The 14,100-nt window shown below is 52.9% G+C and overlaps 4 protein-coding genes across 4 annotated transcripts; all 4 read right to left on the bottom strand.

Moving 5' to 3' along the window:
- Positions 1 to 820: 820 nt before the first annotated feature.
- On the bottom strand, positions 821 to 2,409 carry AB675_9290 (uncharacterized protein; the record flags this gene model as incomplete). Its single annotated transcript, XM_018149810.1, has 2 exons — positions 821 to 2,227; positions 2,281 to 2,409. The coding sequence occupies 2 exons, from the start codon at positions 2,407 to 2,409 to the stop codon at positions 821 to 823; spliced, it is 1,536 nt and encodes a 511-aa protein (XP_018001463.1).
- Positions 2,410 to 3,714: 1,305 nt separating this feature from the next.
- AB675_9291 (Cytochrome 52A1) lies at positions 3,715 to 5,365 on the bottom strand (the record flags this gene model as incomplete). The annotated part of the gene is made up of 3 exons (XM_018149811.1): positions 3,715 to 3,774; positions 3,833 to 4,975; positions 5,021 to 5,365. 3 exons carry the CDS (start codon positions 5,363 to 5,365, stop codon positions 3,715 to 3,717), a joined length of 1,548 nt encoding a protein of 515 aa, XP_018001527.1.
- Positions 5,366 to 6,990: 1,625 nt separating this feature from the next.
- AB675_9292 (putative cryptochrome DASH, mitochondrial) lies at positions 6,991 to 9,000 on the bottom strand (the record flags this gene model as incomplete). Its single annotated transcript, XM_018149812.1, has 2 exons — positions 6,991 to 8,407; positions 8,480 to 9,000. The coding sequence occupies 2 exons, from the start codon at positions 8,998 to 9,000 to the stop codon at positions 6,991 to 6,993; spliced, it is 1,938 nt and encodes a 645-aa protein (XP_018001673.1).
- Positions 9,001 to 11,092: 2,092 nt separating this feature from the next.
- Positions 11,093 to 12,411, bottom strand: AB675_9293 (uncharacterized protein; the record flags this gene model as incomplete). The annotated part of the gene is made up of 2 exons (XM_018149813.1): positions 11,093 to 11,209; positions 11,266 to 12,411. The coding sequence occupies 2 exons, from the start codon at positions 12,409 to 12,411 to the stop codon at positions 11,093 to 11,095; spliced, it is 1,263 nt and encodes a 420-aa protein (XP_018001559.1).
- Between the last annotated feature and the right edge of the window lie 1,689 nt (positions 12,412 to 14,100).

The following is a 14,100-nucleotide window of genomic DNA, read 5'->3' on the forward strand; positions in this document are numbered from 1 at the left end:
ACCTTCTATCGTTTCAGCCGTGAGCTAGGTCTTCCGTTCCGTGAAGATTAATGGCCGGCAGGTGGCATTTTCTTGGGAATGTCTTTGGCGTTACGTTTGGATTTTCGGTTGCGATGATTTTGGTGCTTCAGGAGAGGAGGACGGCACGAGGACAAGGTCTTGGGACGTCTCATTGCGGCATTGATGCCGTCGGTGAGCGCCTCCTTTCGATGCGAACTCATTTGCGCTCCTGTATGATCTGCTGGTTTTTTGCGACTGCGAGTTTTGACTTATGATAGACGAAAATTGGTGATGGAAATTGGGCAGAGAGGTAGATTACTCAACCAAAAAAAAGAATGAAAATGGTTTCGAATCCCACTTCGACTTCCCCTTCTTCTATTGTGCGCTCTGCTTCTTCGCCCTTAGCTGACTGATTCGCCGCAAATCCACATCTTGGACTCTTCTTGCTTCTTGATAGTTGGCGGTCAAGAGTGTCCCTAATCTAGCCCGTCGTGCCTGCTCACTTGGCGCATAGACGCGGGTGCGAGCAGGTCCTTCCAAATCGTTTTGACTGATGCGGAAGGTGTGAGCGGCTCATGTCCCGGTACCCAAAAGACATGGTCTACGCAGCCAGACTGGATGTAGGATCATGACCGGAGGAGCAAGCATACGCTTCCACCGTTCATTGCTCACTCCTCCTCAGATGTGATCGCTATCGCTCGAAGTCTGGAGATATCCTGGCATTCTTTCCAATGACTTCCTCCGTGACCTTGCTGAGCTCGTATTGATACGAATTCGTTAATCAAGCAGGCTTCAATCGCCTGCATGGACGATCAAGATATCAGAAGCCGGCTGGCTTCGTCTGAAAATCGAGTACTCCCATTCCATCATTGCCATCGAGTCCCAGCCCGCTCCCATCACTCTGATGCTGTCCTTGGTGCTCGTTGAGAGCCCCACTACTCTCTGGCGGCGAGTCGCTACTGAAAGAGCTTGACCTGTGCTCCTTGTGCCTCACTGTCGCGCTTGCTTCATCACTGTTGGAGAAGTGCTCGCCTGTGAGACGATCGAGCTTCCCCTTCGCATTCCTGGAAGGCCGCCCTATTCCTCTGAGTTCGTTTTCGTCGCTGTACTCGGTATCTTCGTCATCCTCGTCGAACATCGGATACGACATGTGCCTCTCTTCCCGCCTCGGATCCTGCCGTGAGTCCGCTCTGACTACGTCATCCGCATCCTTCTCGATATCGACCACGTACTTGCCGCTTGCGATCTGCTTTTTCGTCTTTCTCGCCGCTAGCGCACTCCAGCCCTTCTTGATCCCCAAATCAGGCAGATGACTGATCCTCCTTCCGCCCTGACCAGTCTGGTCTCGACCATAGTTCTGCTGGTGCCGAGCGTAATTCCCATCGAGTACCGACTCCTGCCTGAACCGATCGTTCGGTGAATTGATGGGTCCAGCATTGCTCTTCCGGCCATGCCTTTCATTCGCAAACCGCTCAGGGGATACGTTGAGCGCATCAGCAAATTCAAGCTCGCCGTTGTCGCCCGTGTCCTTGTCCTCGAGCACCACTGCATAAGACTGGCGCCGGTCCTCGTCCTTCTTGATGCGTTTGATGCCAAGTCGTTTTAGTTCGGTCTTGAAGTCGTCAAGCATGATTGTGTCGGTCAGACATTTGAAGACCAGCGAGAGCTTCCACCACGGGTTGATACCATCCGTCCCGCCGAGGAAGTTGTGTATGCTCGAAACAATGTCCAGCGCAGTGAAAATGAGCGCGAGAAGGATGGCGCTCATCAAGATACCAAATCGTGGGGATTTCTTGATCAACTCTACGACACCTGTGCCGTAACATTTGCTGACCACGTGGAACAGCACCAAGCAGGTGAAGACCCACCAAGGATCCCGGAACAAAGGCTCATATGGTCGCACGTCAGTATAGAAGTCCGAAAACCCGTTGAAGAAGCGGAAGTTATCGTAGATCTGGAGCAGGATGGGCCCGATACTGGCGACCAGCGTCGTGAGATAGATGTTGCGCGTCCAGATACCAGTCTTTCGTGAGAACAGGCTGCCACGATCGAGGAAGAAAGGACGGATCTTCATCCACGCAACGAGGTTGTGTATAAACCAAGAGCAGTAAAGTAATGCAGCGGTCGAAGACAGGTACCAGCCATATCCGGTGAAGGACATGAAGCAGAAAGTGCCGTGGGACATGGCGAGAAGCTGCTCGAGCAGGATCAATTTATGCAGTAGCACCTTCCGTCGCATGTTGCGATGGTGATGCAGGCCATAATGATCAGCGCTCCTACCATGAATCCCTCGCTCCAGCCTTCCAGGACGAAGTCTTCGGGACTGGCATGAGCGCGCCAGTCGCCCTTGCCGGTCCCAACACCTCCAGTGTCGTCTCGCGCATGGTGGTTAATCGTAGTTGGCGGCATAACGTCGTCGGCTATAATTTAGGCGTGCTTGTCAGCCAGGTGCGGGATTCGGTGGGCTCATTTTCTGAGCCACCGCGCAATTGCTGGACTCGATTATTACTGAATGCTCTGTACAATCACAACATGCGCGAAGTAACAACTTATGATGTAGATGCGCTCAATTCGCGTGATGCAGCTCAGTAAGGCGTATGTAAGGCGAAGTCAGCCTGTCGAAAAGCGGACGTCGGGATGCGAGGCGATCCGGAGGATTTTGCAGTTTTTGATGCTCTGCAAGGCAGTCTCGGGCGTTATATCTGACGTCGTCTTGCCCCTAGATGTTGGATGCGCAAAAGTCAAGTCGGCGACATGAAGAGAAGCGACAGCGGACGGAAGACACGGTCTTTGCGCTTGCTAATAAATTTGCCGCCCTGCCGTCCTTGTCCTTGGCTGTGGAGGAAGGCGGCATGATCGCTTCGCTGAAAGAGTCACGGTGCCAATGATGCGGTACTGCGGGGCGGTTTGGGAGATGCCGCCCAAAGTCCATCGCTACTATGTATGGATTTGGCAACGTGACCCGTGAGTTTTCAGGCGTTGCAGCGGCGTGTCCTGGGCATCCCAAGCGTCCAGTGGGAAAGGCCACATCCCTGCCGAGGATCGTCATTCTTCTCGGGGTTGGCGATGGACCCCAAGCTGCAACGGAGGTTTTCACTTACTCGTATGTACCACCCTCGCTTACAGTCATGTATGAGGTCGGTAGCAGAGGAGGTCGTACTCGTATGATCCTCGAGGATGCTGCATGTCGCCAGATACTAAGTACTTCGAGGGACACTGCAGAGACACAAAGAATACAATACAATGCCATTCTTATGTCTCAGACATGCAGTCTCCCAGGCATCTCCGGCTGTGTGCGTTGAAGTTTGCTTTTATTGGCTTCTCGGCACAGCGCTATTGCCGCTCGAGCGGGTTCGTGTCCAGACTGTATGATGTTGCATTTTACGCACCTAATATATACACAAAGGACTGTTAGCCGCGCCTTGCTTATGATCTTGGCTGGCTCCCATCCTCAGCTTGCTGGCTCATGAAGTGCCACAGGGCTGCTCGTATGGCGATGATCGAGATGCTAACTTGACAGCATCAATACGGTTACAATTCCTCCAGGCAGTTCTCCAGGGCCTGTAAACCAAGAGTCGTTGCTAGAGACGATCGATACAGAAACGAGTATCATCTTCACCGTGCCCAAACTTCACATTTGATCCATAGACATTACAATGCTCATGTATACACGCGGAAGAAACATCGTTGCTGTGCCCACTTCTCGCTGGTCAATCACTTCTCGAACAGCGCAACCTTGCAACCGACACCCGAGCTCAGCGTAATCGTCAACCACTGCAGGATGAATCAGTACTCGTACCCATCGATCAGACTTGGAAGGGAGAAGACTTACCTCTCGCCATTCTCTCGAGTCCCTACTCTCCATTCGTGGAAACTGCTGCATCAAACGCACCGTAGTATAGCCTGCTTCCAACAGCGCATACTGCTGACCAACGCAGATTCTGGGTCCACCATTGAAAGGCAAGTATTCCCAGCCCGGCCGTAGTGTCTCCCATCGCTCAGGCTTGAATTCGAGCGCATCTTTACCGTAGAAGTCTTCACGACGGTGCATGCTCCAGGGGTGATAGACAACAACCTGACCCTTCTTGACGAGCATAGGTGACTTCTGGTCAGGGCCACCACCCAGGGGCAGAACTGTGTCGCGAATGGCCGTGCGCGAGTTGCCAGGGACAACGGGCATGAGTCGGAGCGATTCGTTCAGGACAAACTTAAGGTACTTCATGTCCTTGATGGTCTGATAATCAGGGCGCTCGCCGTTGAGGGCGTCCACCTCGGCCTTGAGCTTATTGTAGATATCTGGGCGCTTGCTCATGACTTGCCAGGTGTTGCTGAGAAGACCAGCAGTGGTGTCTCGGCCCGCTAACAGAACGTTCAGCAGCTCTGATCGAAGTGTATAGGGGTCGCGAGTCCGTGAACAGAGTTCGTACAAGAAGGTGTACTTGGCTTTGCCGCTCGCGAGGTCTTCGGTGAACTTAGTGTTCTCCATCTTGTGAAGTGCTTCTTGGACAACGCCGTTGGCATAATCGTGGATGATCTTGACGTTCCGCTTGTATTCGGGGTTGGGTAGCCAACTGGCGAGACCGAAGGTACGTAGCTCGTACGAGATTCGCTCTGTACAGTAGATGAAAGATTTCACGAAGTCGGCTGCAGCTGGTGTGACCAGTTTCGGTGAGAGGGTATTCGCAGACTTCCCAAAGAGGAACTCGGTGGCGGAATCCATTGTAAGGCCAAAGAAGAGGTCTTGGAGGTCGACTGCGCTGCCATCTCGGGGAACGTTGGCAATGAGTGCTTGTACGTGTGACTCAAACATGTCAAGATCGGCGACTTGGGCACGAACGAAGTTCGGTCGAATTAATGACCGGGATCGTTCCCATGCCGCACCATCTGTGTCGAAGATGCCATGTCCAAAGAGCGGCTGAAATACGTCGAGACGAGCCTTACCAAGGGAATAATCAGAGAACTTGGTTGCGAGGACCTAGACACGTTAGTTTGGTCGACTGCTGGGATGCAGATCACCTACTGTCTTGACGTTCTCTGGCTCGATGGTAATAATGCTATTCTCAAAGAGCCGCCGAGTCTGAAGGGTGAATATGCCGTTCTTGAAGTTCCTCTTGCGGTTGGTCTCATGCATATTGCCTTCCGCCCCGGATTTCATGATCTGCTTCAGTACATCCCAGCCCATTATCTTTCCCATAATTCCCTTGTGCGGATACTTGTACGGTGCTTTGCAGCCATTCTCGTCAATCATGCGCCGGCGGCGAGCACCAGTTGTGAGTTCAAAGTAAATGCGGTAGACCAGAAATAGTACGATGCTCAAATATCCAAGGTTCAGAGGAGAGAGCACTGAGTGAATTTGGGTCGCCATGTTTGATCTGCCAGACTCGGACTTCTGGGTTGGCCCCCGACTGCTATGATTAAATTGTTGATGATAGTCGTCCCAAGTGTTGTTGCTGTAGCACTGTGACCAGCGTCCAATGCTGAAAATCAGTTGCACAGTCACTGCTGACGGGGAAGGGCGATGCCAAAGAGAACGCGCGGCGAGGTGCGTGACTCTATAAGAGGGGGCTGACACCTGACCAAGCAGTATCGATCGATTGAGCTGATCGCCTTGTTACGGGACCTGGGTGACTTTCCACTGGCGACAAGAGGCTTGATGTAATCCCGTGAGACTGGAGAGCGATGGAAAGCCGCGAAGTTGGGCGACGTCCAGCTGCTTATGTTAAAGGCTTCGAGGTTCTTTTGTAAGTTTGAGTCCTGGATCCAACCTCGGCCCTCCAGGCACGTAGAGGGGCTTGGGTCAGCAGTAGTCCGGAAGGTTTCAAGCATAGTTGAGAAGGCTATACGAATGCAGCGACAATGCCCGCCTCAGCTGCAGATCTGCCTCGCACTTTCTAACTTCATTTGAGACAGCGCGATGGCAGCAGCCAGGCCGTCATTATTTATTGATCGTGGTCTCCTGCCGATGAGGTGTCTGACAGGTCAGCACAATAATCGAAAGTCATGACAGCCAGGAGTGCATGGTCGGTCTGAACTGCAACGGTCGTACCTGCCCGAGCTGTGGACCTACCTGCAGGCAGCCGAATTGTTCCCATTACGACGCACCCCGGATCTTTGCTACCAAAAAGAGTTTACAGTTCTCGGGTTTCTGAATCTCGACGAACTAAGCGTCAAGCTTGGAAGCCGAAGAGTACCTACACAATCATTGAGCAGTCCCAGCAATTGACGAATACGCAACATTGTGAAGGCGTTCGCTATGAGTTTTGCATGCCCTTGGTCTCTGTCTTCAGACGCGCTTATGTGATCATTGCTGATTGGAAATACTGAGGAATGGTTGGATCTGACCGTTGAGCTCCAGCTCCCATCGGTCTTGTGTACTGTTACGCGACGTTTCTTACCTCCTGTAAGCGTGCCCTGTCAGCGGATCTGCCTCGCATCCTGCAAGAGCAGAAACACATAAGAGGCAACAAGCTGCTGTGGACTCTCGGTTCTACCAGGACCAAGTATGGATTCGTGTATCGTCATATTCGGACCAACCATTGAGCCGTTGAGGCGCGCTCTGGTACCTCAAGAGTGAAGTGAAGACATTCGGACCAAGGTATAGCGATTGCTTCGGATCGTGGCGCAAATACGGGCGCGAATTGCGGCACCGAGGCTCACTGGACGAGCGAAGTACGCTGGAAATGGTGAAGCGCACCATCATTCGACAGCTAAGAACTTAGCAGAGTCCGGGGTTTCGTGATAATCGCTGGGCGGTTATTCTGGGTCCTCTTTCCTGACTGATCGAGGATGGAAACACTAAAGAGACGTCTGACAATGGGGGCAACACCAAAGGATCGGACAAAGCAAATCGCGAAATGTTTACCGTTTTGGGCCTTGCGCACGAGCCACGTTAGATGCCTTCTTGGGAAAGTGGTGGTAGTCTGCATGCATGCCAGCAGATCATTGATATTCTACTATTTACAATCATCCCATTGGCGCGCGTCAGGACATTCACTCAGGAAGCCCAGGTCCGTTCATATCACCTCGTCTGTCGCTCCTCCCGCCGCGCTCACGATTGCCACCCCTGCCTCCTCTACCACCTCCTCGTCCTCTCCATCCATTACCGGACCAGCCCCTCGAACTCCCTCCATAACGACCTCCGCCGCCCCCTCCACCGCCTTTGCCTCTTCCGAGCCTAAAATCAATCTTCTTCAACGGATGCTCCACGCCGACTCTACCATTCAGACCCAAACCCTCTCTTCGGTCTTCTTTCACCAGCCATGGCTGATAGACCTCCAGGATGCCCTCGCCCTCCCCATTTTCCTTGGGTTTGTTACCGTGACCATTACTTTTGCTATCAACCATGCCTCGCAGCTCTTCAACCCACGCAACGCAGTACTCTCCCTTTGGATCGTAATCCGAGCTCTGCTTGACGGGATTGAACACTCTCGCCTCCCCTCTCGGATCGTTGCCAACTCCAGCCACGTACTGCCAGTTGCCCCAATTGCTGGAAACATCATAGTCCACAAGGCAGTATTCGTACCACTCGGCACCGATGATCCAGTTGATGTTGAGATGTTTTGCTAAGAAGGAGGCCACGTTTTGTCGGGCACGATTGGAGGTGTAACCAGTCAAGTATAATTCACGTTGAGAAGCATCGATCAAGGATATGCCGGTCTCACCACGCTGAAAGCGGCCGATCGTAGCAGAGAGGTCTTCATGGTCGAGATTGCCGTTGCCGTTACCATTGTTCCAAGCTTTGGTCGGACCATGCCCATCAGGCGTTCGCCAATGGTGGCTGGTATCGTTCCGGAATCCCTCGAGCCTGAACAGCCGGTGGGAGAATTTCCTGGTGCAGAGCCGCATGTAGTCCCTCCACAACAGTTCGAAGCGCACGGCGGCGGTACCCTTGTTCTCACCTTTGCCATAGCCTTCCACTCCTTTGTATTGGTCAGAGCGGCCATCTTCGAAGTCAATCAGCCGCCAATGGATCTGTCGGGCAGTGATGCAGCCTAGAGCAAGCCACGCGGAAAGCTTTGTGCTGAAATCGAGACCGAGCAGACCGTTCCGAGTGTCCTTGTAGTGGGTCATTGAGGCTGTCGCTAGGAGATGTTGTATACGTTTGTGTGCTTCGCTAGACCCGCCAGAGAACGGATGGGCGGATTCGACATTAGTCGGATAGCTTGCTGGGTTGGTGATTGGTGGGTTGTCCTTGATTGGTTTCAGGACGGCGGCTTCGAGGGCATTGTAGTCGTTCTCGGGTATTGAGAATGGTGCAGGCTGTGAAGGTATAAATTCAGGCAGAGGAGGGAGGGATTTGGGCGGCTTGAGCTCCTTCCGAGGTGCGTCTCGCAATGGCTCGACCGACTTGCGGTAGCTTGTGAAAACGTCCGGCAGGTCCGAGGGCTTGTCAAAGGGCAAATCTCGACTAGTAGCGCACCAAATGTCAGCATGAGGCCACGGGCCTTGGACAAGCAACTCGAGCGACGAAAGAACTCACTCATCGACCAAGTACTTCTCGTCCACCCACGACCTGAAATCCACCCCAGCCTTCTCGCTGACATTCCTGACTTCACGCAACTCTCTCTTCTCTTCGACGCCTTCCTCATCTGTGATCCAAACCCCAGCAACCTCGCTGTCTTTCTGCTCCTCGAACTGCTTCAGCACATCCTTCAATGTCTTCGCCAGGTTTCCAGCCCGGATGGCAAGTCCGCTGCCTTTGCTTTCGAGGTCCCTTTTCAAGTCCCATATCGATTCGCATATGAACTTGGCGCGATGAGGACCGCACCTCCAGAATCCTGACACCTCTGACCTTGCTTCGGGATATGGCGACTTTGAGCTGGGATCTGATAGGAAGCCAGAGATTTCTATTTGATGTGCTGGGAAGATGTACATAGGCAAGACATGGGTGAACGGCCTTTCCGACTGCTCTGCCAGCTTAGAAATCTCATGAAAGATGGGATTGTCAGCGACCCGCAGATCTCGTCGTAGCAAGTACACCAGTACTCGCTGCGGCGACATCGCGCCTGTTCCCCAAATTCGTTTCACCGTGCAGACAGTATGGCTGAGGACTGTCCAGACTTGTTTTGTTGCTGACCCTGTGACGCCTAAATCAACGGTCGTGGGCGTGCCAAACCTCACGTGCTTCCAGTAAGTTCGACAGATGGCTGTTCAAATCAGTGTGCTGATGGTACATATGGGGAAGGCTTCGAATGCTAATAAGTCTGCTGGTGCCACCGGTGACACATATCGAGACACGAACGTTTGATGAGCACGAGACATGGTTAGAGAGAAGCCAACCACACCAAAATCAAGCCTCTCGTACGGGTTCATTACGACGAGCATTGATAGATCTCGCGGTCATCATCGGAAGGGACACAGAAAACCCGCTATGACCGCATGGATCTCAAAGCCGCCTGAAAGTGGATAGGCGCTAGGCGTGTGACTTTTCAGATCCTCGGTTGGTGGTGGCGCTGATCGGATTTGTTTTGCGGTGATGGCTTCGATGCACACCTGCATTTCAAGATCGTGGCAGCGAAAGAACCAATCTGATTGTGAAATTTCATCGAAGCTAGGATCTAATATCTGATCCGGTCCTCCATTGTCTTGAGTCTGGCAGTGTCACTGAACAGTGTCGGCTTCCGAGATTACCTGCATCGCTGGCTTGAGGTCTTCAAGGATCGATACTGAAAGATGTGTACCTGAGAATACATTCCAATAGCGCCACCGGTCGCCTCCAAAAACGTGGCGTCACCACCTGTCATCGCACTGTTGTGCTGCTGGTTCGTACGAGTTCGGGGCGCCGAGACATCAATTGCTGGTCCCGAGATCTGTGACAGCATGACTTAGTCCAATCATGGTAGCTGAGATCATGCAAGATCTAGTGTCGATCTCTCCAGAAGCACGGCGATCGCGGGGTTGGTTCCTCTGGCTTGGCCCTTGTTAACTCTGGTTCACGACCACGACTTTTGGTACCTTTATGGTAGGCTTTGCCAGAAGTGTCTTCCTGCAGCACCTCTGCATACGAGTCGCGTTGCTGCCCTGCCAGACAGTGTCCCTTTTGAGAAGCAACGCCGTCAGAGTTTGAAGAACCTCGTCTCGACTTGTGTCAATGTGCTTGTATTGGTACAAGGTACCTAGATCTGATCGAGTCGCCACGTGCGCTACGCCAGAATCTGATTATGGTCCGTGGACAGATATGAGAAAGCTGTTGACATCTGTTGTGCGCACTTTCCAAGGCCTGGATCTAGCATAGGTAAGCACGAGTTGCTTCGAGGCTTGACCTGTCAACCTCGTGGCTTCCCTGACTTGCAGTCGGTGATTTGCGAGCCTGAGTGGCGCTGGTGTAGGCCAAGTAGCCGTCACGCGTCAAGTACACACGTGCTTCACCCTTGAATCTGATGCAGAAAATAGTATGTGATTGTCTGGCTGGCATCAGAACGCCTCAGCGGTCCGCCATGCACAGCTAACGTGTGTGCATTCCCTGGAAGCTTAGAACTCAACTTTCTTCGTCAGGTCTGGACCCTCAGTGACTTCCAAGTCACTGGTCTTCGGATCCTCCATCAACTAAACGTGCAACACAGCCTGGTTCTGTGCCATACTGGTCATCTGTCTTCATCCCGACGACCGCCACCCATTGGATCGCTCCAGGTAAATCCACGAAACGGACCATCGACCTTTTCATGATAAAACGTGAGAAAAAACCCTTCCAGCGCCAGTGCTTTCCTTTCAATTCAAACCCCATATCTCTCAACAAAAATGTACAGCGTGTTTCCATCTCTCCAAGCGCCACGGGCGACTCTGCGCTCCGAGGCTTCCAACGTCGTGGATCTGGGAGGCGTGAGGACTGCGCGAGGCTTCATACATCACAAGCCTTCGTCCCTGTTCGCATGAATAGGCGAGGCGTTGAGGTATGCATATGCAAGAGACAAGCTTGAGTGAAGTCTGTCCTCTCGCTCCACGCAATGTTGAGCAAGGTATAGTGAATGCGCGAAGTCTGGGCGAAGCCCGTAAGTCGATGCATCCGGTGGACGTATGGGCCCCGGCGCGTATTGCATCGCTGAAGTTTTCGGCTTTTCTCGGATCCTATCAGTCGCGTCACCCAGAGACGAACTCAAGGGTTCATGCTCATGACTGGTCCTTCGTTGGCTTCGTCGCTTCCTGACTCTGACTTTACGCCGTCGTCTCTGTTAGCGTCAGACTTGCCGCAGCCTTTCACGAGTCTATGTCTCTGCGCAATTGTTAGCGCCTCAGCTCAATGCGCTTTTGCATCAGGGGATCACAAACCTTCAATGCATCTTTCCTCGAAAAGCTCTTGTCACAATTGTTGCAAGGAAAAGGCTTGACGGCCAGGTGTATTCTCTTGTGCCTCTTCAAGTCATGGTTCCGATGGAAGCTTTGCGGACAACTATCGCATCGGAATGGACGATCATTCGCAGCGGCTTGTGCTGGGCTCTGGGCTTTCGGTGGCCCATACATGCCATGAGGATTGGCCGAGTATCCGCTGTTGAATCCCATGGGCAGCATGCTGCCGGGATGGCCAACCATAGACATCTGCGCGCCTGGACTATGCAGATTACTCATCACTGGTCCGGTCATCGCCGGAAGTGTATAAGATGGATATGGAGGCCGTATGAAGTCGTTAGAAGGCATTTGATGATGTGCTTGGCCCATCGGCGGCGAACGCGTTGGAGCGTGGGCGGAATGTGGGCTCTGTGACACTGGCGTGCCGTTGGCATATGGGTATGATTGACTCGGCGGACCAACATTGGTGTACAAAGGCGGTGCAGACGCGGGCTTCGATGGGATAATATCGGCCATGGACGTGTGCCCGGACTGTTGACTTGGGGGACGAATGGGTACCATGGGATTCGACAGCACCTGCTGATGTGAAGCAAGGCTGGCACCTGGTGGTGACTGGTAACCGTTTGACATCCCATATGCTGAGACATGAGAGAGATCATAAGGCGGCGGAGGCAGAGTGGTTCCACCCGCTGATGGCGAGTTTGTGCTTGGCCTGTAAAGAGGCTGACCGGGACCGGGAGGTGAGAACATGGATCTTTGCACAAGCGGGTTTGGCTGCCATGCCTGAGGAGTCAGGCCAGTATGAAATCCTGGCGTCGAAGCGCCGTTGAAAAATGTTGGGGTATATGGCAGGACTGGGGGGCCACTACTCGGTGTTGAGCCAGTAGGCATAGCAGACGAGGTGGTGCTGCTATCTGAGGCTGAGTTCGAAGGTGGCGTGAGCAAGTTGCCGACGCTGACAGCTGACGAGCTGTTGTGAATGGCATGACTAAAAGGAGGATATTTGTGACCGCTCAATGTCGGAAATGCTGGTGGCGCCGGGAGTTCAAAGGCAGGCAATGTTGCAGCTGCCTGGCGCCGCTGAGTTAGACTCGACGGCGCATTGAGGGCATCGAGGGACGAGCCCATTGGGTTGACTACGGCAGCAGCCACAATGAACGATCTGCTGTTTTCACTTCTTTACAATCTTGTCCGTTGTTTCGATGAGGAGATCCGCGTGGGAACGCTCTCTGATCGCGTGCAGTAAGCCGGCGGAAAAGCGATATTCTCGTGTTGCGATCGTTTCGTTTCCAATCGGGTCTGCGAAGCCCTCCAAAATCGTTGAGCGACGACGTGGTCGACGGTGAGGTGCCTCAGTCGCTTATCTGAACGCGCAGCAATGATGAACAGTTAGGCGCGAACCTGTGTCGAACTCTCCACCACGAATTGATCTGGAGCGCCGATCGAACTGTTATGAGGTTTTCGATGTGGGTATTCAACAGCAAGCGACTCGGTGTGGTAACGATCAGCAGGCCCGGATCTATGGTTGATGCAAGGCGTGTAGCGATCAGCGGTCAAGGAAGCTGGTACCTGACAATCGGATGCGATACAGCAGAACTATGACGGCCACGCGAGAATGCCACAGACCGGGTGGTTGGAACAAAATGTGGATGGTGAGGGCGTCGCAAAGAACGTGCTTAAAAAACTGGTGGTGGTGGGTGGTGGAGGGAGGGTCCGAGTTGAAGAATGCGGACAGGCTGCCCTTTTTGCGAGTCTACAAGTCAAGCATATTGCTGCATGGCGTTTTCAAAGGCAGCTGGATGTCAAGATCTGGCTGGACGAGTCTCTCGTCTGGAGTCTCTTGAACGGGGTAGGACTGGAAAACAGACAGGTCGGATAGGGCGAGAGCAGCATAGTTTGGCATGGAGAGGAGGGGGCATGAGTGAGAGTGGATGCTTAGGGGAAAAGGAAAAAGGTTTGATTCAAGTCAACATGCACTCGGAAAAGATGACAGGGGTAGTCTCTCTTTGCATCAGACAGAAGAGTTGAAGCGTGGGAAGGTGAAGGGGGGTCGCTTTGGTAGCTCGGAAGTCTTCCCAGTAGCTTAAAGGCCTCTTGTGAGTCCAGACCCATGAACCAAGTCTCGATTGGGAACGCGTCAAATTGGATCTACACTGCAATGGGCCTAGCTGGAGTGGACACATTCAAGGAGCCATGAACTGCAAAGAAAGCACTCTTTCTTCGATACTTAACATCGTGTCACGCTGGAGGCGCGACCGGACACACCTGTGCGCTGCTTAGTTGCAGTCGCCCTGGGAAGTGTAGCGATCAGGACACAGCTGGTACTTCGCAGTGAGATAAGTCAAATGCATCAGTTATACCTCGTGTGGATCATACCGCGAATCAAACAGATTCCAGACCGGTATGCTCATACGTGCCGATGCGCTGCAGATTTCGCTAATTCTCGATCAAACTAAGTCAGCTGGCCTGGGTACTCTCCTCTCTGCTGTTGTGAACAGTACGAATACACTGCTAAATTGATAAAATTAAAATGCCCCGGGAAGGTTTGTATGAAAGTAGATTGCTGTCTAGTCCAGATAGCAGCACAACTGGCCCGCATTTTGCCGGTGTCTGCTTACCACACCGGACGACAGAACTTGAAGTGCGGCCTGCTGTCACTCTCACATGGTTCGGCAACTTTCAAGCTTAGGCCATGTTCGGATCTCAAGCTCCCCCATCCGATGTCAGTAACAACGTGAAGATAACATGTACGCCACCACGCTTTCTTTTCCACGTGAATGCAGACAAAGTACACAGTTACCTGTCCGTCGGTTCGCC

Source organism: Cyphellophora attinorum (assembly GCF_001299255.1).
Source record: "Cyphellophora attinorum strain CBS 131958 chromosome Unknown Contig9, whole genome shotgun sequence".
NCBI lineage: Eukaryota > Fungi > Ascomycota > Eurotiomycetes > Chaetothyriales > Cyphellophoraceae > Cyphellophora > Cyphellophora attinorum.